Here is a 21,878-nt window from a genome sequence, read left to right as displayed (position 1 = left end):
CTCTTGGTACTTGTTGGACTGCTTTTACTTGTTCAGAGTTAGGGTGTGAAAAAAACTCAGTGAAGTCCTTGTTTAAGTCAAATGGACATGACTTTCTTTTTGCATACATCATTTGTTTTGGCACTGGAAGGACTTTCTACACCAGTACACAATCACTTGGAGGGAATTTAAAATACAACAAAGAGTTTGCTTTGGAATGCCACTTACATGCTTATAGGCATTATGTTCTTCAAAGCATAATTTGGTAACTCCTTATTGTGTCAGTGGAGTGTGTCAGCTGAGATATACATACCAGCTAAAAGTAATGCCTCCTATTTCTTTTCATGGAAACAACAGCAGATACAAAGAACATGATAACACTATTTGATAGAGCAAATTCTCAGCTACAAAATACTCTTTTTCAACAGTCATTAGCTGTGCTTTTTTTGCAGCAAGGAACCAGAGCCTGCATGCCATGCTTGTCAAAATCTGCGCTAGCGAAGGTAGCCCTCTCTTGCTTCAGCTGGAAAATACCACCACCACCTCACTGTGCTCACATCCACTGGTTGGTCTCCAGAAACATTCACCAAGTCTCAGTAAATGTTAGTGGGTGCTATTTTTTTCCTGAATTGAGCAATTATTGACACACCTTTCCTTCCTACGCCCTTCCATGTCAGACACCATTCTGTCAGACTGCCCCTCTGCAGCCAGCTTTCGCACAGCAGCAACGTATAATGGAGTATTGGTGGGAAGGTTCAACCTCTACTGCCATACCACCAACATCCGTCTCTCATGTCAAAGGCCAACAGAATAAAGCAGGAGGCATTACTTTCAGAGCTGCCCTCATATAATGACTATTTGTATTGAAGTATTTCTGGACAAATAGTCCAGCAGATGTCATTTTTAAAATGACTTGTTTACGGTTGTGTTTAAATAATTTATTTTTCAGTGGGTGCTTGAAGTGCGTGCACTCATCAGCTTTTGGCTGGATTTGGTAGTGAAGCACTTGTGAGGGATTTATTACCAATGGTGTGCTGCTGTCATCACCTGGATTTAACTTTGCCCACCACTTTTCATAGAGTAACCTCCTTAATGCAGTCCTTTGGGCTGAAACATATGAGTAGATGACTCAGGATGTTTATTTGCAGTTTTGGTGAAACACTTCAACCATTTTTGAGAAACAGCTGAGGTGAATACCTTGATTTTGTTCCTTAAGTGTTTCTTAAAATTGCTTCAACAATAAATTTGATTTCTCATTGTTCACAGCTGAAATTTCAGATCCCCACAGCAGAAGGGTTGCTCTGATATCAGTAATTTGCCTTATGCTATTTTTCTGAAATTTCACCCAAATTTGGTCATTTTGTAAAGCGTGAAAACTCACTCTTTATGCCTAGCAGAGGTTTTGTCCTGGTTTTCATCCAGATCAGACAGGCTTTGTGTGCACTGAGCTTGCTTCAGTGCAGGGTTTCGAGGACTAAGTACAACCGTCCCCATGCTTGCTTCATGTGGGCTCAGACACTAGGCAGCAGGTAACAGCTTGCCATGGTTCTCAGCAATGCAGATGTTGTAAAACACATGTACAAGAGGGAAGGGATGAAGTAAAGTTTGGGGAGATTAGTGGTGAGAAAAGAGAGAGGAAGGGAAGAGCTGAGGCATGGTGGTACTTTGCCACTGTGAGAATTGAGGAAAACATGCTGGCAATGTGGTTTTCAGGCAATGACAGCAAACATTTTCTTTTGCCTGAGTGCATGCGTGGCACAGATGGTTTTCTGGAGAGGGACTGACCTGTGGATGGAATGAGGCCTGCATCCAGATGAGACTGGTAGGGGCACCAGGGGAGGAGATGGTCTCCTGGTCAGACCTTCATGGCTCCTCAGTGAGCAAGTCCCTGAAACTGGTGCCCTCACCATTAGCCCTTAAGTGGCTGTACTTCTGAAAATGAAGACTGGGAGGAGTCGTACAGGAAGCATCTGTGTGTGCCAAATGGGCACAACTGCAAAGGGAAAGGAGGACCAAGATCTGCAGTCAAAAGTTGCAGGCACTTCTTGTTGTTTTAACCATATTTGGACTTGGTTTGTTCTGTGTAGAGTGGGAGTAATACTATGTAATCTCACAAGGAGACTGAGAAACCCATTAATAATTTTTATGGAACTATTCATGATGTGATCCTATGGAATGACTCTTGTGGGTAGGCCCAAAAGGAAATGAATATGTTGTGTTCAGGATGGGAGAGATGAATATGTATTAAAGTGCTACTGCCCGTTGACTGTCAGGATTACGAGAAATACTGTTTGGCTGCCTGTTCACTGTCTGGGAAAGAAAGTTGTGTAAAGAAACTACGTATGATCATGTATTAGAGCTTGGGGTCAACACAGCTACTCATGACAATGATGAAGTAAGGTGCCATGGACCTCAATAGTGTATACTAAAAATGCAGTATAACAATTGCAAGGGAGTCTGGTGTGTGTGAAAGCCCTGGGTATATGCCTTTGAAAACCTATAGGCAATATTTTAACATGAGATTAACCTAGAATTTTATTTAGTTGTCACCAATTCTGTTTTAAGGAAAAGAGTAATTATCTGCTCTTTCAACAGAGCATTGAGAAGGTATAAGCGCTCTCAAGACCACAATCTCATGTTCTAGTACTTAGATGAATATAGCATTCAAATAAGGTAATAAGACATCCCAACGTGTCTTATCTTTTCTCATAACCGTGATTTAGCTCCTAATTCTGTAAGCTACTGTTTGAGATAAATGTAACTGCTTCCTTCTGCTTGCTATTTTTTGTTGCTTTTGGAAGTTTCCTAATACAAAATAGATGGAACAAAGAATTATTCAATACCAGGAACAAAAGGTAGGATTTCTCTTCAGTTACTGAGGTGTCGGAAGTTCTTTCTTGCCTCTTGCTTGAGTTTCTTAAGCTGGTCTGGACTGTTGATTCTCTAGATAATTCACACTAGTAAATCTCACATCCTACTGCTTCTGAAGAAGAGGTCTTATGGTCTTATTACCCTTCCTGCTAACAGCTCTGTTTTCCCTACTCCCTAAACAGAAAAATCTGAAGTGTGCCGAATTTCAAGAAAAGCTAGAAATTTAAATTTATCCCTGATGTTATTAAGATAGCCAATTCCCAGAAAAGAAGTGTGGACTTGTATGGAAGTGGCTAGGGAAGGTGTCTGCTTATCTTCTGCTTTTTGGGTCAACTACACTTTTTGGACGTTGTTCTCTGTAAGTGGTCCTACAGTGGAACAACGTCTATTAATCTCATTTGATTATTTGATGCTTCTCATATGGTGATGGTGCTATGGGGAATTTTATTTGTGATTCTTTTTCAGAAATGCAAGTATATTTTCTTCACATTTTTTAGGATCATTTTTCTTCAATATTTGCTTTTTAATAAAAACAAACAAACAAACAAAAAACATGGCTTTTCTAAAACACCAAGACATTCCAATATGTTTTCAGCAGCTTTCCAATGAACTAGAAACTTGTGTTAGGTTCCAGCTTTGCTGGTACATCCCGGGAGCAAAGCCTATGATTTATTAATAACACAGCTGTGGTTCCTGCACTGTTATTAAGGGCTGGTAAACACTCTTCCTTCTGCAGAGGGAAAAGATAGTGTACTTTTCACCTCTGCAATTATGTAATGCGTCCTAGGCTATTTGTATATTTAACTAGGATGTTGCTTTTTCCTTTTGTTTGTAGGGTGATCAGCTAAGAAAGTGTGAAATCCACAAAAGAAGAGAGGCTTTGTGTGTTGTTTGTGTCTTGATAGTGCCTAGCAAACTCCAGCTGGATGTGGAGCCTGCTATCAAGTGCATGTGCACTTGGGAAGCTGTGGAAACTGCTGACATGGGATGACAAAGCTTGGTCAGTGTAAGGAATAGCAGAGGGACTCACCATCAGGAGATCTCTTTTAAGAAAGGGAGAAAGGAAGATCCAGGGCTCTACAGGCTGTTGAGCCTCATATATGTGTCTGGGAAGATCATAGAACAGATCTTAGAAGCTATGGTAAGGCATATGTGAGAGAGACAAGAAGGTCATCAGAGATAGCTACTAAGGGCATACTGAGCCTGACCAGTCTGATGGCCTTCCATGATGAAGTGACAGCATCGGTGGACAAAGGAAGGGCAACTGTTGTCACCTACTTGGACTTCTGCAGGGCCTTCCATATGCTCCTCGTCACATTTTTATCTCTAAATCAGAAAGATACGGAGTTGAAGGATGATCTACTCGGTAGATAAGGAATTGATTGGATGGTGACAACCAAAAGGTTGTGCTCAACGGCTCTATGCCCGGGTAAAGATTGGTGATGAGTGGTGTCCCCCAGGAGCTTGCACTGGTACTGATACTTTTCAACATCTTTATCGTTGACCTGGATTGTGGAATTGAGTGCCTCCTCAGCAAGTTTGCTGATGACACCAAACTTAGTGGTGCAGTTGACACAGTAGAAAGAAGGGATGCCATCCTGAGGGGCATGGACAGGCTTGAAAAGTGGGCCCAGATGAACTTAATGAGATTCAACAAGGCCAAGTGCAAGGTGTTGTACTTGTGTCAGGGTGATCCCAGATACATATACAGACTGGGAGAAGAACTTGAGAGCAGCCCTGCTGATAAGAATTTAGAGGTTCTGGTGGACATAAGCCAGCAGTATATGTTTGAAGCTTGGAAGGCCAACTGTATCCTGGGCTGCATCAAAAGAGGGGTGGCCAGCAGGGAGAGGGATGCAATGATGAAATATGTGGAACTGTTGGAGTGAGTCAACAAGAGGGCTGCAAAGATGATCAGAGGGCTGAAGCACCTCTCTTACGGGAAAAGTTGGGGAAGCTGGGCTTCATTACGTGGAGGGAGCTTATAATCAGGAAAGAGACTGACTTTTAACAAGGACAAGGGGATGTGATTTTAAACTGAAAGAGGAGAGATTTAGATTAGACATTAGATGGAAATTTTTTAACTGGGAGGGTAGTGAAGCACTGGCACAGGCTGCTCGGAGAAGCTGTGGCAGCCCCATCCCTGTAAGCAATCAAGGCCAGGTTGGATGGGCCCTGGGCAGTCTGATCTAGTAAGTGGAAGCCCTGCCCACAGCAGGGGCATTGAACAGGTAATCTTTTAGGCACCTTCTAATCCAGTCCGTTCTATAATTCTGTGATTCTTTGATTCTGTGATCAGAGGCCATGCAGCAGTCACCAGCTTCATCCTTTACTCTGCTGGGCCCAGTGGAGTTACCTGATTTGAGAAATGGATGTTATGAGACCTTTGTGGCCAAGACTATGGCTGGCTCCAATGACATTTTGTCATCCTTCTCTTTATTGTGGTGGCAGAGTACCTTGGTACATAGGGCACTTCTGAAATCACATCGATGTGCCTTTTCCAAAGTTGAGATTCACTGCGGCTACCACTGTGTCTCCTCAGGTTTCTTTTAGACAGGTGACTAGCTGACCACCAATAAGGTGCTTGATTTTACAGCACTCTCCCTCCATTTTGTTGTTATCTGGTCACAGATAGCTCCACATTGCCAAGATGCCTCTCCTGCTCCCTTGTGGTGCTATGTAACTGATTTCTATTTCTTCTGAAGCATGTTAAGATTCCAACCATCCTGTTGAGGGAACCGTCGTTGAGGCATCCTGATGGCAAAGCCCTATCCTCACTACTGATGGCTCACTCTTCTATCCCAATGTTGCAGAAGGTGTGCTGTATCAACACTGAGGACATTCTAGCTTTCCTCCACAGCCACTGAGAGAAAAATAATGTGTCTCAGAGCACAGGCTGCCAGTACTGCAGTTACTTTTGCCTACATTTTCGCTGCCAAATGGTGTTTCCACACGTACACAAAGCACAACTCGGAGTTTAAACGCAGTCTTCTTCATATGAGCAAGCTCATATTAAAACCATACATTTGCTTGAAGGTTTTTACAGGCGTTGTAAAGGAGGTGAGGAAGGAGGTCTGTCAGGGTTCGGCACCATGCTGTGCTCATTCTCTTGTTTGGTCACAGCTTGGTTTGTACCATTCTTCTCTATGCCGCTGTTGCATTTTCTTTTGTCAGCTGATCTGCAGTCACATAAGTTGTCTTTCTTTACTGGCTTTACTTCTGCAGTGGCTATTTTTGTCTGCTCTTAAGATAGTGAGAAAAGTGGAAAAAAATTTCCTCTTATTGAGATTTTCAGCTTTTATCTTCTTTTTTCAATCCAATCAAGTTAAACTCAGTAGAGAAGTATGTTGTTTACCAGCAAAACATCCTTGTTGCCCTGAGTTACCATGCGGTCCCACCCAGGATTTACACAGTTCTGTTCTGTCTTAAAAACAGTTGATCTTTGTAATGAGCACTGGGAGCTGCCCAGTCATCAGTTCAGTGTGTGTAGTGCTCTCAGCTCAGCAGATACCAAGCCTCTGTAAAGGCCATGGGCGTATTTTCTGTAATTCATGCAGGAATCTGCAGACCCTTTGACTTGATGAAATGAGTGGTGCTGGAGCACCTAAGGCACTGCTCTGTGTTCCTGCAGGCCTACTGAGTCCCTTCGCAGCCTGCATCATGCCTAAAAGCCCCACTTAATGCACCTTCACATCCAGTGGAGAGCCTCACTGCTAGTATAATGGAAGTAATAGGTTTGGGAAATGTAACTCAACAGAGTTACCCTTCCCTCTGCTTCCTTTATGTTAGTTCCATGGGAGTTTTCCCTTAGCTCCACGTTGGCTGTCTTTTATTTCATGGAAATTGCCTACGTGCATTGGAGTGAAGATGTATTTCAAGGGTTGTCCACAGTTGTTTGTGATATATTCATCAGTGCTGGTAGCCAAGCATGAAGCTGAGGTAAAAATAACTGGTTTAGATTTTGAGTGCCAGTGTGAAAATGAAGGGGAAAAAAAAAAAGAAAAAAAGAGGCTATGTGATTGGAGAAGAAATAAACTTCATTTCCTGATTATACTCAATTAATATTTGAGTCGGTAAACATAGAAATAAAATAAATCGGTATTAGTGTAAACTATTATTTCTTTGAATTTTCTTTGTCTTATTTGTTAATCTCAAGGATGTTTGTCAAATGACTTGCAATTTCATACACATCCAAGCAATTTAATATCGAGTACGCTTCCCCTGATATTGCAAGGCAAATTATTAAACCATTCTCTGTAGCGATCCGTCTCCACATTTGGTTGAAAGAGCATCTTGAGAGACTCAGAGCTCTTTGTGCATTGCAAATGTGCTCTCCAATAGAACATTTTGTCTTTTTCCATTTAAATAAATATCTCCTATTAAGCCGTTAGTGTTAAGACTCTCACATCATTTAGACATTCCATCTTTTTGTAAGACTTCCATTTTTCTTCATTTTTTTATTTTTATTTTTATTTTTTTTTTTAATGCCAGTTACAGGCATAAAGTAATGTTACTGGTAGCTCCTGTTTTCTGAAATTATGAATAAAATGATCATTTTTACTCTACCAGTTTCTAGTTTCTAGCAAATAGTTGAAATAATTAGAAGAGTAGCTAATGGGTTTTCTTAGCTTGCTGGAAACCAAATCAATCTCAAGTCACCTGAGAATTTTTTTGCATTCGTTTTCCTTTCCTACTTTAAAGCAGGAAGGTGAATTTGCTTCTACTTTTTCTTAAAACAGAAATGTGTAGGTGCATATAAATATGTATGCATACTCACTAACTTTGGTGGGTGGACTTGCGAGGTAGCTTTAGAAATAATGAATTAATTTCTCTACAAAATTTTGAGGTTTTTTTTTTTTTTTTTTTTTTAGAAAAACAGATCCAACAGCTGAAATATTTCAAGTGTAATACATGAGATGTTCTTTGTTCCTGTCCTAAGGTGTGCTGGCAAGAAGTGAATTTTCAGATCTTTGAACTCTGCATTAAGGGCTTAATATTTCTAATACTGTTTGGCCCTTTTCTTTTTACTTTTTTCTTTGTCTCAAATAGTTCAGTTCTCTTTTTCAAGATGCAAGATCTTACACCAATCTCCTTTTTTTTTTTTTTTTTTTAAGAAAATGAGATACAATTCTCGTTAGGCTACAGGAATCCTGTTTTCATATGCATGTATGTTTGCAAGTCAACATACTCTTTATATGAAATTATGCAAAATTCAAAAACCCTTTGAAGCTTCTTTATATGCATTAAGGAAGAAATAAAGAAATAAGACATATTTTTAAAAGTCAATGACTAGTCTCTCTCAAGGCTTAACTAAATCCCTTAAGTCCTTGCATATGTGCTTAACTCTGCAGTCATGTATAGTTTTACAGATGGTATGAGATGCTAAGTATCCACAGCAGATAAAAAAGAAACACTTTATTGAGGTCTCTTCTTTTTTTTTACTTTATCAGAGAACTTGGGAAGCAGATAGACCTGTAAAGGAGAATTGAATCCCAACATTGGAATGCTATATGCCAGTCCTGATTGAAATCTAGTGTTTGGCCTTGATTTTGAGTGTTGAATTAGCTGTTGGCATTTCAGCACTCATGTACAAAAATAAATAGGAGGAATATGTAAATGCAAGTCCTGTAGAACAAGGGAAATCATCCTTCTCTGCACAGCTCAATGAATGTACAGTCACTGTTTGCTTTCTTGTGCTTTTCCTTTTTGGTATTTCTGCATCTGAAAAATAACACTTGAACTGGATGTTTTGGAGCGAAGAGGAGAGGAGCACAAGCTTAAGTGTCTCAAAGTTAATTGCCTTTCAACTGACTGTGCCTGTTTGTCAGTCCTACGGAGCCCAAGCTTGTTGGAATTGAGAATTTCCTTATGTATGCAATGGTGAAATTGTTAAATTAATTGTGAGAGATCACACTCATTCCCAACCAGAATTTGCGAAGGGGCTGCTGAGGAAGAATCCCAAAGAAGATCAAGCTGTCATATAAACTCTTCCGGAGTATTTATGTCTTCAGTACCTCCACGACTGCTGACATTGTTGTCTCTGTGGCTGTTCTTGCTGTGTGCTGCCACTGTCCCAGACAGAAGGCGCTGATAGCTCTTACACAGCCAAGCTCTGAACAGCATGTAATATCTTCAGGTATGTAATATCAATATGGAGCAGGTGATATCTGGCTCACTAGCATGCCCACAGTTCCAAATACACATGGTTTATTAGAATGTGATCTGATCTTTACAAGCATGTGCAAAGTTTGCTGAAGCTTTATGACACAGAATTACAAACATATATATATATATACTTACAGTTGCTGAGGTAATTGTAGAATCAGGTTTGTCAGTGATGTTTAGTGGGGTTTCTCGGGTGTTTATCTGACTGCAGAATGTTGAGCTGTCTGGGTGTCTGGCCAGAGACCAGCAAATCTTTTTGCCTTTGTAGAACCAGTTACTCAAAAATCTTCTAAAACTATTCATGTCTTAAAAGCCATAAATGTTGTTTTCTTCTTAAAATTGCTTATTTAATCCTGAGAGATCATATGATTTTGTCTGCGTCTTTTAGTAATAACTTGTTTTCTTAAGGTAGAAGATTTTGTGTGATTACACTATCCATACTTTCATCAGTACCAATCTTGCAACATAATAGCTTTAAACACTCTAGCCAATTTCAGACAATTTTGCTGAAAGTAGACGTCTCAAAGACATATGACTTGATAATAAAAAAATAAATCTTACTATTTATGCAAAAATCAGTGCTGAGTAGAAGAGAAAGATCCAAATTACTGCCCAGTTAAGGAAAAGGCTGCAGCCTGAACTGAGCCACTCCTGAGTGTGGTCTGCCAACCACATGCACATTTTGGCTGGCTGTTGAGGACACGCACAGCTCAAGCAAGTTATATTTATTATGTGACTTGTTTGCTGGTTTATAGTTAGGAGAGGTGGGAAAGTGCTCTGGGAAGAAGAAAGAGAGAAGGAGGGATATGGGGTACAGGAGGAGTCTGGGAGCTGGGCGTACCTCAGGGAATGGGGATAGGAATGAAGGACAGACTTTAGCAAAGAAGCAGGCTTCTTTCTTCCTGCTCTTCATCAGGTGACCTATTTTCTGGATGTAACGTGATGTCTCACTCGGGCATTACATCGTGGTGTGAGGTAAGGGAGGCTCGCTTGTTAGTTCCCACTAGTATTGACAATAGATTGCCTTCACTGACTTTGTATTTGAATGCAAAATCATTCAGGCAGTGAACTCTGGTGAATCTCATGAGGTTAAAATAAAACCAAGTGCAAGGTCTTGCACTTGGGTTGCAGCAACCCCCACCAGTATAAGCTAGGGGATATAGGACTGGAGAACAGCCCTGCTGAAAAGGATTTGGGAGTGCTGGTGAAATGGCAAGCTGGACATGAGCCAGCAATGTGCTCTCGCAGCCCAGAAAGTCAACCATATCCTGGGCTGCATTAAAAGAAGTGTGGTCAACAGGGCAAAGGAGGTGATCCTGCCCCTCTACTCCATGCTGGTGAGGCCTCACCTGGAGTACTGTGTCCAGATGTGAACAGATTGCTTGGAAAGGTGGTGGATGCCCCATCCCTGGAGACATTCAAGGTTAGGCTGGATGGGGCTCTGAGCAATCTAGCTGTAGGTGTCCCTGTTTGTTACAGAAGGGTTGGACTAGGTGGTCCAATTAGCACTGGACCTTTACAATAAGCGTACTAAGAATATGTACTGCTGACTCCTGCCTTAAAAGCAGCCTTTGGCAGATGAGTGAAATTCTTGTTGATGAATTAGTTGATCCTCAGCTTAAAAAGATAAAAAGAAACATTATTTTACTGTTGCTGTTTGTTTGTTTGATAAAAAAATTCAGACATCTTATTTTTATGAAAATTAAGGGCAATTTTAATAAGTAAAAACTAACTCATTATTATGCATGAATGATGGCAGGGACACCTCCCTCTAGACCAGGTTGCTCAAATCCCCATCCAGCCTGGCCTTGAATGCTTCCAGGGAGGGTGCATTCACAGCCTTTCTGGGCAACCTGTTCCAGTGTCTTACCACCCTCACAGTAAATTATTTCTTCACAATATCTAGTCTAAATCTACCCTCTTCTAGTTTAAAACCATTTCCCTTTGTCCTGTTCTACATGTCATTTTAAAAAGTCCCTCCCCAGATTTCCTGTAGCCCCCTTCAGGTACTGGAAGGCTGCTATAAGGTCTCCGTTGAGCCTTCTCCTCCAGGCTGAAGAGCCCCAGTTCTCTCAGCCTGTCCTCGTAGGGGGGTGCTCCAGCCCTCCGATCGTCTTCATGGATCTCCTATAGACCCATTCCAGCAGCTCAGCATTCCAGTCTTTGAACTGTCTTGTGCCACTGGTTTTAGGCAACCTACCTACTGCTCCTAGTAGGGAAATCTATTCATCTGTACCATAATTCAGTGGTGTGACATAGTTCACAGAGGGACGTGGTTTTGATGCCAGGCTAGTCAGCAGTTCACAAGAGCACTGCCCACATGGAAACAGGGCTCCTTGTTGCAGCACCTGGGTACTGGGCATCATTTGAGTTCCCAGCTCATTGCACGCATTCCTTCTGCCTCCCACCTCCTGCTGGAATGAAACCTGTGGCACGCCCCAGGTGCAAGCCACAGCATGTCCCCAGTCTGGATAATCAGCAGTAGAAAAAGCAGTGTTTCTGCTAAAATTTTCCATTATCTGCCTGAAATATGGCCCAATGCTTTAGGCTAGGCCAGCTGTAGAGAACAAAGTAAGAGAAACGGGAGGTCACAGGCAGGTGCCAGGCTTCCAGGGCGAGTGCTGGGAACTTCATCTGGTCTCCATTCATCATTACTCTCAATTTACTCTCAATTACAGATAAGGAGACAGCTCATTGAGAGTGAGTTTTGGTAAAGAAATCACGTGGAAGGTGAACAGGTTGTGATGTGCGTTTTGATAACCTTCACTTCATTGGTGGAAGGAGTTTCTGGGGACTAAGTTTCAAGCCAGTCTGTCTGCACCCTGTGTCAGGACTCTGACTCATATGTGGGAGTAAATTAGAAGTTGTATTAAGCAATTATTTTCCCTGCTGCCTTCCCTGTTATTTGAACAGAGGTTGTGCTGCTGTGCACCACCAAGTCTGGAGCAGCACCTTTGCTACTGTGATTTTAAGAGCCATGGTGAATCAAGCCTTGCTCCAGAGGCTTGATACCAATGCATCCCAAAGCCAAAGCAATCAATTTTGCCTCTGTATTTGTTTTGAGGTAGCCTGCTACTGTAGTATTTTTTCTTCAAGAATCCAAATGGGCCTTTATTGTAGACCCAACACGTTGAATAATTTAGCATTCTCTGCTGTTTGGTTGATGTGTTACTATCATTTCCGTTGGACTTTGGTTTTGCCTTTTCAGTAAATAAAAAACCCGGGGTCACATCTGATTGATGCCACAAGTTTGAATTTTTATTCTTTAATTGATCAGTTGTTGGGAATCAGCCCAATTCTGCTATTGCCATCAGCAGCTCATAGGGACACGGACCATTTCTCAGCAAAAAAATGAAAATGCTTATAAGCATTTTTCCCCAACCACTGAAAGTCCAACAAATGAAAGGTGGTCTCAGAATTCATTTGGTTTGGGTTGCTAGGACTGGATTCATCTGCACACTATTTTCAGTGCTCATTCAGTTGTGGTTTATTTTGGGTCATTTCACTTTAACAAGGCTCAATCTGTTTACAGTGCTTTCTATAGCAGCCTGACAGGACCACATAACTCTTTTATAGTAAGTTCATTGCTAACCAGGAGCTCAAAGAAAACCAACAAAACAACACTAACTAGTAAATGAGGCACAAACATGGATAACTTCATGAGAATAGAGCACATTTTTATGTGTTTGGATTATTCTGGGAAGTTTTCTGAAATAACCAGTCCTTTGTGCACTGTGGGCTGCTTTGCTGAACTGGAAGTGCCAGCATAAGCTAGCTATGTGCTTTTGGAAGCAATAGCAGAGGGCTGGCTTTAGGCTCTTTTCAGAACTGAGGTACTTCAAAAGCCACTCTAGTTGAGAGTTACTTATGCTCCTTAATTGAGGATCACTTTCATTTGCATAGGTAGGTATTTCCATCAGATAGAGTTACTTGATTTTGTTTTGCTGTTTTCATTTTTCAGATTTGTCGTATGAACCATTTACATACAAATTAGATTAAAATTAAATAGGTCTCCTTTAAAAATGCCTTAATCAGGAAATCCTCATCAGCCAACAAAAAAGCAGATGCTCATTGCCCATGTTAAACATGCTCCTGTTTAACATGAGAAAGGCAATGGCCTTATTTCTCCATGAATGGAAGCACCTTTTTCTGTGTCCAAGGCAAACTGTGACTGTTCCATTTCTGCTTCAGCCTTCGGACAAAGTAACTTTCCTTTTGTGTGCTTGATTGAAAGCAACAATTAGTGACCTGCAGAAGTAAGAAGAAAGAGCACACCATGCTGAAAATGGCCTCACCTACATCAGCATATTAAAACAGTGCCAAGAGATGTTCCTTGGCACTGAGGCTTGGCTGTTTGCATTCTGCAGTCGTAGCTTTCTTGAACTCCTAATACTGATGTTCTGGGACATCCAAAGCATACTGGTGGTTTGGTAGGAAAGTATGTGTGCATACGCAGTGTCAGAGTACGTGTGTACTGTGTAATGTTCTCTTGCAGGGATCTAAATGTTCCTGTGGCTATAGGAGGGTATTCCTTTTGGCTAAGAATTCTAAAACATTCATAGCAGAGAACAGAAGTTTTAAGGAGCACTTTCTCCATTTGGAAAGTTGTCTTCAACAAGTTGAGTGTGTCAGATCCAGTTTGACTAACGCTTTGGGTCGTCTGCTCACAGCTCTTAAAACTTTGTGACTGTTTATGAGCTGTGCCATCAGGGAGCCTCTGATCTTAGTATGTCCTGCCTCCCTGATGCACCCCGTTGTTTCCTTTTCTGGGGAGAATGTATCATTTCTTACACTGCTCTGCCTACATTTTGGCATGTGGTCAGTAGAGGTGTGCTCCATGTCCATCTTCTCCAACACAAGCCATCTCAAAGGTGGCTGCCTGCTGTACGTCTGTGGTCGGTACTAACTATCTACAGCCCCACGCTCCAGAAGTGCCAACTTCTGTTCCTTTATACTTAGCTGGAAATAGTTCGAAGTTGTACTTGATGTAATAAAAACAGGAGGCAAGAAGGCAGGGAACTATAATTCAGCATGAACGTCCAGGAGAACACAAGCAGAAAGTTGTCACATGGTTGGTTTTTCTATATGTAACGTGCTTAAAAGTTGTATTTTTCTTAAGGAATATTTAAAGTTGTTATTTGTGATGTAATTTAGAAAAGCATGGTATATTAATGATAACATGATACAGTAGCCAAGATCCAAGAGAGGCAATTCAGGCAGCCTGGATAATAGACTGTTAATTGTATCACAGCGATTTGTACTTAACAATGGAAGTGCCATCAACTGTTTTCAAAGCCTTTCTCCTTGGTTCATGGCTAACAGCTCTAACAGTCAGTCAGATGTAGTGAGCTGAGGCAGAACTCAAGGCTGTCAGCTCCTCCCAGCCCGCTACACCATTCCCAGGAAACACCCTGCATTTCATTAGTTCTTGCTTAGCTTATGGTGTAATATTTTGGCCCAAGGCGATAAGCTATCATCAAAAGCAATAGACCAATTAGTGTGACTTCTTTTTCCAGGGTCGTTGTACAAGGGAGAACTGCAAGTACCTTCACCCACCAACGCATTTAAAAACTCAACTGGAAATCAATGGCAGGAACAACTTAATCCAACAAAAAACTGCAGCAGCTATGCTTGCACAGCAAATGCAGTTCATGTTTCCAGGAACCCCACTACAGCCAGTGGTAAGTATATTTCTCTGATGGTGTTGCTGGTAAGTATGTTGAGGCAGAAGACTATATTGAAGTGCAAAAGGTTTCTAAAGTAGTCTTAATAAAAATAAACCTCATCTGTTGACTTAGGGAACCCTACTGAGGTGCTAGAAATGCCTTTTTCTATATTTGCATTGTAAAAGATGAAAGAGTGTTGCTGGAGATTTGATATTTCTTTTTTATCCCAGACTCGCTTTTTTTTCCCCCTCTTTCTTCTTTTTTTTTCCCCATTCAGTTCTTGTTAAGTTTTGTCTAGATTCACAAGGGTTTTACCCATGTTACTTCTGGAGGCAAAAAGCTGCATAATAATTTCTTAGTTATTTAAGTAGGACTACAAAGTTCCCCTCTCAGCAGTCTGTGAATTTGAGTGGCTTCAAACAATATTTAGTCCTGTGGAAAAAAAAAAGTGATGTTATTCTGGGTAGTGATTTCTTTCTCTCCTGAAATCTGAAGTGTCTCAGAATAACACAGGCAGAGAGTTGATGATGTGTCTACTTGCAAACTCAGCATTTTATCTTCAGTTAACACACTTGAAATCCAGAAGGTGACATAAAATCAGAGTCAGAGCAGAGCAGTGTCTTTGGGATATATATGAGAATGATCAGATGCTCTGGGCTGCCTTTGCAGTTCAGCTCCTTGTTGTACCAGACTTGCAAAACATAGCTAGGCAAGTAATCTGAAAAAGACATTTGGTAGCTAATGATGTTTTCTCAGTTGAAACACCTATGTAAGGCACAGGAGTGAGATTAATTCCCCTAACTTGAGGCATCTGGAACATTGGCATCATCTTCCACACTGGGCTTCCTAGGTCCACTTATAGTTTACCAAAAGGAATAGGCACTTTTAATTACCATTTGCTTGGCTTGTTTCAGAAATTGGTATTCGGATTATATGGTTTTGTTTCTTCTAATTGCTGTTGTCTTTCCATGGACTGTCAAAGGGGATAACTATAAACATCTCAGATGAAGAATCTGTATTTGACCACATAGCTCACTCCAGATCAATTTTCCAAAAGTGATTTTACACTTGAAGTATCTGCTGTAAGGTAGAGAGCATGTGCAAAAACTGGGGGTTAGGAGTCCCTGAGTCTCAGTACATGTTTATCAGCTTTCAGCATGCGTGTGAGATGTATCTGGGTATTTTGTCAGAATGTGTTTTGCTATTTCCTGATTTTATACTGCTTAAGTTTTCAGCATTTTTTTTTTTCATGAAATAATAAAATGATTCCACTTCTTGTATTATAATGGAAAATTGAAGTGGCAAAATCATGCTTTTTTCTGCTCACTCATTTCATCACTTGAACTTTACATTTTCATTGACATAATGCCTTCTGTACTGATGGCTGTGATAAAAGTTGGGAGTTTTATTTTTCAGTCTCACGTAAATTGCCAAATGAAGATGACTCAGCCTTGACCAAATGGATAAAAAGTAGAAGAAAACTCCATACGAGTCATTTGACATGTAGATTTATTCTTAAAATCGTATCTGAATACAAAGATGGTATTTATATTAAACATGATACACGTTGTCCACTAAATAGTTGAAATGTTTTTTCATATATATCTTCATTACTATGCTGTAAAGAATTTAGTTCACACTTGGCATATAGACAGTGGTATTTGATATTGAGCAGTTTTGGTCTGAAAAAAAACCCAGAGCATTATTCACTTGTAACCCTGCAGGTCAAACACAAGGGCATCTTTAAAAGTAATGCCTCCTGTTTTATTCTGTTGGTCCAAGATGTCTGAGGCAGATGGTTTGGGGCAGTATGGCAGTAGAGTTTAAACCTTCCCCCCAGTATCCCATTATATTTTGTTGTGATGTGACAGATGGCAGCAGAGAGACAGTCTGACAGAATGGCATCTGACATGGAAGTGCATATGAAGGAAAGGGATGTCAGTGAATTCCTCCATGTGGAAAAAAATGACACTCACTGACTTACTTTGTTGGCGTTTTGTGAATGTTTCCAGAGACCGATCAGCGGATGTGAGCACAGTGAGGTGGTGGGTGATGCATTTCAGCAGAGGCAACAGTGGGTCACCTCCACTGGTGCAGGTTTTGACAAGTATGGCATGAAGGCTCTTGTTCATTGCTGGTGAAAATGCGCAGCTAGTTGTAGTGACTGTGTTGAAAAAGAGTGTTTTGTAGCTGAGAATTTGCTCTATCAAACAATGTTATTATGCTCTTTGTATCTGCTGTTGTTGCCGTGGAAAGAAATAGGAGGCATTAGAGTTGGAGCAACCTACATAGATGCTGTTTCCATACAGTTGGGTATCCTGGCTACTGTGCTGCCTTAAGCATCTTACTGGTACTAAGTCAAACTTGACTATAATTTAGTAATTAATTCTAAACACCTAAAAAAAAAAGAACAGAAGGAAAAGGGGGAGAGGAACAAACAAAAAACCCACTGAAAATAAACACAGCTTCTTGGCTTCTCTTATTGATTTTCCATACAGTGTTTCTTGATAGCTTCTCTTCTCCAACACAGGCCATGCAAGTCACCTCAATGAGAAAGAATTTCCTTTTTCATTAACCATTTTTAAATCTCAGTAAGGTTTTTTACGGTGTTCTGTTATTGCAGGGTTCATTTCTTGCAGCTGTCTTATTCAAGAACTTAATTTGTGACAGAGCTAATCTCAGAATTGTCCTGTTTTTTCTTAATTTTTCATTTATAATCATAATTATTTATAATTATAGCTTCACTCTGGAGTAAACATCAGCCCTGCAGAACTAAATCACTTTCCAGTTCCAGTTATGACCGTGGTCAGACCATGGCTATGTTCTGCTTCCATCCCCACTGGAGCTGGTAATAACAAAACCACTATTCTACTGTGGTAGGGCTCGATTTTAGCATCACACAAGTGCTCTTTCTTCTGGTCATGACTTCACTGACTTTTTCTAGGAAGGTATGAAACAGATTTTTAAAACCATATCATTTCTTTCAATCGACCTTTTTTGTAAGATGAACTCAACCTAAGCCCGAGTAATCCTTTTCTAAATATTATGTCCATTGGAGATTATAATATTTATTCTGCTTGCCACTGGTGACAGCTGGGCACACAAACATTCTGAAAGGTGAGGCTTTCCGATGTGTGAGTTATAGCAACATATAATTGCAGGAGGTGGCAAAATATAGCATGCAAACAGATGGAAGTCGAGCCAAAGAGCTCATTAGTTATAGTCTTATTAGAAATATGGCTTTAATATTGTTAATAATGCTTCACCTATGAAATCTGGTACTTTGAAAAATAGCCTGTTCTCCAAAGGAATGCAGGTATTGAGAAAAAGCAATAAAATCTATGTTATTTCTACCTTTAGATGTGTAAATAAATCTGCAGTATAAGCTAGACCTCCGTAGAGATTCAGGTTCACAGCAGGATTCCCTTTGCATTGGCAGCCTCTTTTGCAATAGCAGAGCTACAAAGTGTGTGGTTCCTAGTATACAGCTGGAATGTGTTACATGATTAAAAGAAGAGAATACGCTCTGTATTTTGCCAGCTGCTTGAAAGTTTTTGATTTGAAGAAAACAAATTGGCATCAGGGAGAAGATGCAAAAGACATCTAATAAGCACTTGATTAAGATTTTTTTCATCTTGGTCTGTGTTTTCATTTTGCAGCCCACATTTCCAGTGGGTCCCACAATAGGAACGAACACGGCTATTAGCTTTGCTCCTTACCTAACGCCAGTAACACCAGGAGTTGGCTTAGTCCCGACTGAGATCCTGCCCACGCCACCCGTCATTGTTCCTGGAAGCCCACCGGTTTCAGTCCCTGGTTCTACTGCTACTCAGAAACTCCTCAGGACTGATAAGCTGGAGGTACTGTAAGAAACAACCATGACTAGAAATGCAGTTCTCTGATACGCTGTAGGAAAGCTCCTGGAGGAAAGACTCCATTATTTTAGAAACTGTGCTTAAAATATAGTTGCTAAAAGTACAGGCATCATAATTAGACAGAATGCCAGTAGTAATTAAACACTTATTTTGAAGGTAGTTTACTCAAGTTTAATACATAGAAATCAGCATGAAGTTTCATCTTTCCTTGTCTCTTCAAATGTTCCTCGGGTTTACATGCCTGTAAGGGAATGCTTTGGTGAAATATCTAACAAGCACATTTTTATTGCAGTGTTAATTCTCTCCTGATTTTAATTAATCAGTATTAGGGTAATTTTACAGGCCTTCAGCCTTCAGCTTCCAGTAAAGGAGTTGCATGTCACACACCTCAGAGCAGACTGGGCAGGAAAGCCCCCAGTTATGTGTAGACCCTCTGTGGAGTTGGTGGATCCCCACATGGCCCCAAAAGCAATTTCACCACTTGGTGGAATGTATGGTCCAAGCACATAAGAAGGCCAAATGCTGCTTACAGAAATGAGCGCCCTTTCCCCAAAGCCCAATATCTAGAGCACATTGCTCCTTAATAAATTCAGCTTATTGATCCTGTCCATTTTTTAAAACTGTTTTTTGGAGGCTCTCCGTTTTGCTTTAAGACTCTATACAGTTCTTTGTATCTTCCTTGAGTATCAACAAGAGGAGCACCTTCCCTTCTGGTGAAGTTGCAAGAACTTAGAATACAGTTGAGAGGGACTGAGCATTGTAAGTCTCAACTAGTTTTGCAGGGGCAGTTACTTCAGTAAGAATCCTTCCCAGTTGTTTTCTAGGTATGAAAAGGGAAGGACGTTTTGAAATGTTTCTGTTTCATGTCCATTTAGCCACCATACCACAGAGCTACCCATGGACTGGTAAAATAGATTCATTTTCCCTCTCCCAGAAGAAGATAGCGAGTTCATTAAGTTGGATTCGCTGAGCTAACTGGGGGAGGGGGAAGATCCATCTTGGGAGGCATGGGCTCTCCCTGCCTTTTCGGGTTGCAACCAGTGTTGTTTTGCATGTAGGTGTGCAGGGAGTTCCAGAGGGGAAACTGTGCACGTGGAGAGACTGATTGCCGCTTTGCACATCCGGCAGACAGCACAATGATTGACACAAACGACAACACCGTAACCGTGTGTATGGATTACATAAAAGGTCGTTGCATGAGGGAGAAATGCAAGTATTTTCACCCTCCTGCACATTTGCAGGCCAAAATCAAAGCGGCGCAACATCAAGCTAACCAGGCTGCAGTGGCAGCCCAGGCAGCTGCGGCAGCTGCGACTGTGATGGTAAGTGCTGGCATATATGGCTGCTTTTCTTGACAGAAGCTCTTTGATGCCTATTTTGCTTCAATGTAATGCTATTTGCTTATACTTTATTTTCCCTTTTGCTTTTTTTTTTTTTTTTGGTTAAAGATAAGAATTTTTAAAATTACTACTATTGCTTGATGGGAGGAAGCACTCTTTTTCTTTATTCTCTTATTTTAATGCTGTATTTCTATCCAAGACAGTGAAGCAAATGACACTCTATACCACTTCTGTTCTCTGCCTTGATTATGTGTTAAATTTGCCCCTAGTATTTCCAAACAGAAATAAAACTGTTCAGTGTCCCCTGGAAAATAGGGGTCGATATGCTGGTTTAGCTCTCTGACAACAGTTAGGCATGTGGAAATATGGAAGAAAAGGAAGAAAAGCAAAGGAGGTGGGTTTTCTTCAGTTTAGTATTAGAAGAGAAATGTGTTAAGATTCAGTTCACCCTGCTTTAGATGCCCTTGAGTTAAATAGAGACTAACCAGCCACCTTGGTTTCACTCTATGGGCAGTGGAGAAAACCTAGCATGTTCATCTACACTGTTTATCTGATCCACTACACCGGTGCCTGTCTGAGGGGGAGGAAGAATTATTCTCTGGAGATAGTTAGTTTTTCTCACTGCCTAAGAAATGCTGACTGTATATTCTTGAATTTTGGCTAAGGCTGATAAGTCTCACACTAATAAGCCTTTCTTTCATCTCCTACTGACAGGGCAAGTTCATTCAATCTCTATGCTACCATTTTTTTTCTTTTGGCATAATAGGGTTTAAAAGTAATGAACTAAAATGGGAATAATCAAGAAAAAGCAGAGTAAGTGTAGTCAGAATTTCTATTTTCAGAAATTTGAAAGTTGTTCGAACAAGGCAGCCCATCCATTTACCAATACTGGTTATCTCTTATGGTTGCTACTAGGAAAGTTGTTAAATTTAAATAAGTGGTATTGATGAAGTTAAAGAAATCAAGCGTGCAGGATTTGACTTGGGAGACAAAATTGCTGGCAGAAAAATCAAAGAATCGTTGTCCTCATTGCTGGCACTGGATGAATAATTAAGCAGATGCAGTTTGTGGACTTGTGGGCAGTGCATACAATAGTTATAGACAATATAGTTATTATTTGAGTAAGGAGCCTAGCAGAACCACAATACAGTACAGTATATAACTACCCCAGGCTATTGTATTTAGCAAATTAGCAAAGAGCAGACTTTTCAAGGAACAAAGGGTAAGTTATGCAACTAAATAAACCTCTAACAGAAGAAAAATTGTAATGCGTTTTTTTGCACTTCAGTAGTGATGGGGCATATATCCTGACATTTTAAATAAACCATGTTAGCCTCAAAGTGAGATGAAGAATCCTTGGGAATACAGAATTGAAATTCTAATGTCGCAAGGGAAGAAGTCAGGGACCTATAATTCTAGGTAAGTTTTAACAGAAAAATATGGAAAGTACTTTCATTTAATACTTAGGCTGTCAAACAGAAGAGATTATTTTCAATCCCATTATTTTTTATTCAATGTAGATTTGAAAGAATAAGATAAAGTGAATGAAAAATCATCAGAATGACAATGACAAAATAGTGCTAGAAAAGATGCACACCCGCAAGCTACCCAAGAATGAACAAGAATGCACAGTTGGATCTAGAGATCAAAAGTAAAGCAGAAACACAAACACTTATCTGTAAGGCTCACTTAGAGGTTGTTGCCAGGTTGAATTGTAAGGAGGGAAATGTCTGCATTGCTTTGGCCCAGAGGGCTTTTTCTAGGCAAGTGTCGTCGACTTTATTGTAGTAGACACTGTATTGTAGTAAACATTGTACTTAGACCTTGTAGGGCCATTGAAGGTCAGTGAAGACTATCATGTGGGAACCAGAAAATGCCCTGCCTGTATTTTCATACATTAATGATCAGGAGCATTTACTCAGATCTCAGATCTCAGAAACAGATCAATTTAGTTCCTGTGGGTTAAACTTTGTCTAGAAGGC

General features: G+C 40.5%; 1 protein-coding gene and 1 long non-coding RNA gene across 16 annotated transcripts in view; one reads left to right on the top strand and one right to left on the bottom strand.

Annotated features, from left to right (window-relative positions):
• Positions 1 to 21,878, bottom strand: part of LOC128071612 (uncharacterized) — a 679,004-nt gene that overhangs the window by 23,679 nt on the left and 633,447 nt on the right. The gene's annotated exons all lie outside the window — the stretch shown is intronic.
• Positions 1 to 21,878, top strand: part of MBNL2 (muscleblind like splicing regulator 2) — a 105,355-nt gene that overhangs the window by 60,637 nt on the left and 22,840 nt on the right. For 14 of the 15 annotated variants that reach the window (XM_052664411.1, XM_052664408.1, XM_052664414.1 and 11 more), the window contains 3 exons: positions 14,532 to 14,696; positions 18,341 to 18,541; positions 19,615 to 19,878. In XM_052664411.1, coding sequence (XP_052520371.1) covers positions 14,532 to 14,696; positions 18,341 to 18,541; positions 19,615 to 19,878 — 630 coding nt within the window. Of the gene's footprint in view, positions 1 to 9,823; positions 9,991 to 14,531; positions 14,697 to 18,340; positions 18,542 to 19,614; positions 19,879 to 21,878 lie in introns of those variants that run through there. The other variant, XM_052664413.1, reaches the window with a different exon arrangement.

Source organism: Tympanuchus pallidicinctus, unplaced genomic scaffold, assembly GCF_026119805.1.
Source record: "Tympanuchus pallidicinctus isolate F22 unplaced genomic scaffold, pur_lepc_1.0 scaffold6, whole genome shotgun sequence".
Lineage (NCBI taxonomy): Eukaryota > Metazoa > Chordata > Aves > Galliformes > Phasianidae > Tympanuchus > Tympanuchus pallidicinctus.
Note: the sequence above shows the minus strand (reverse complement) of the source record. Positions and strands in the feature narration are given on the sequence as shown.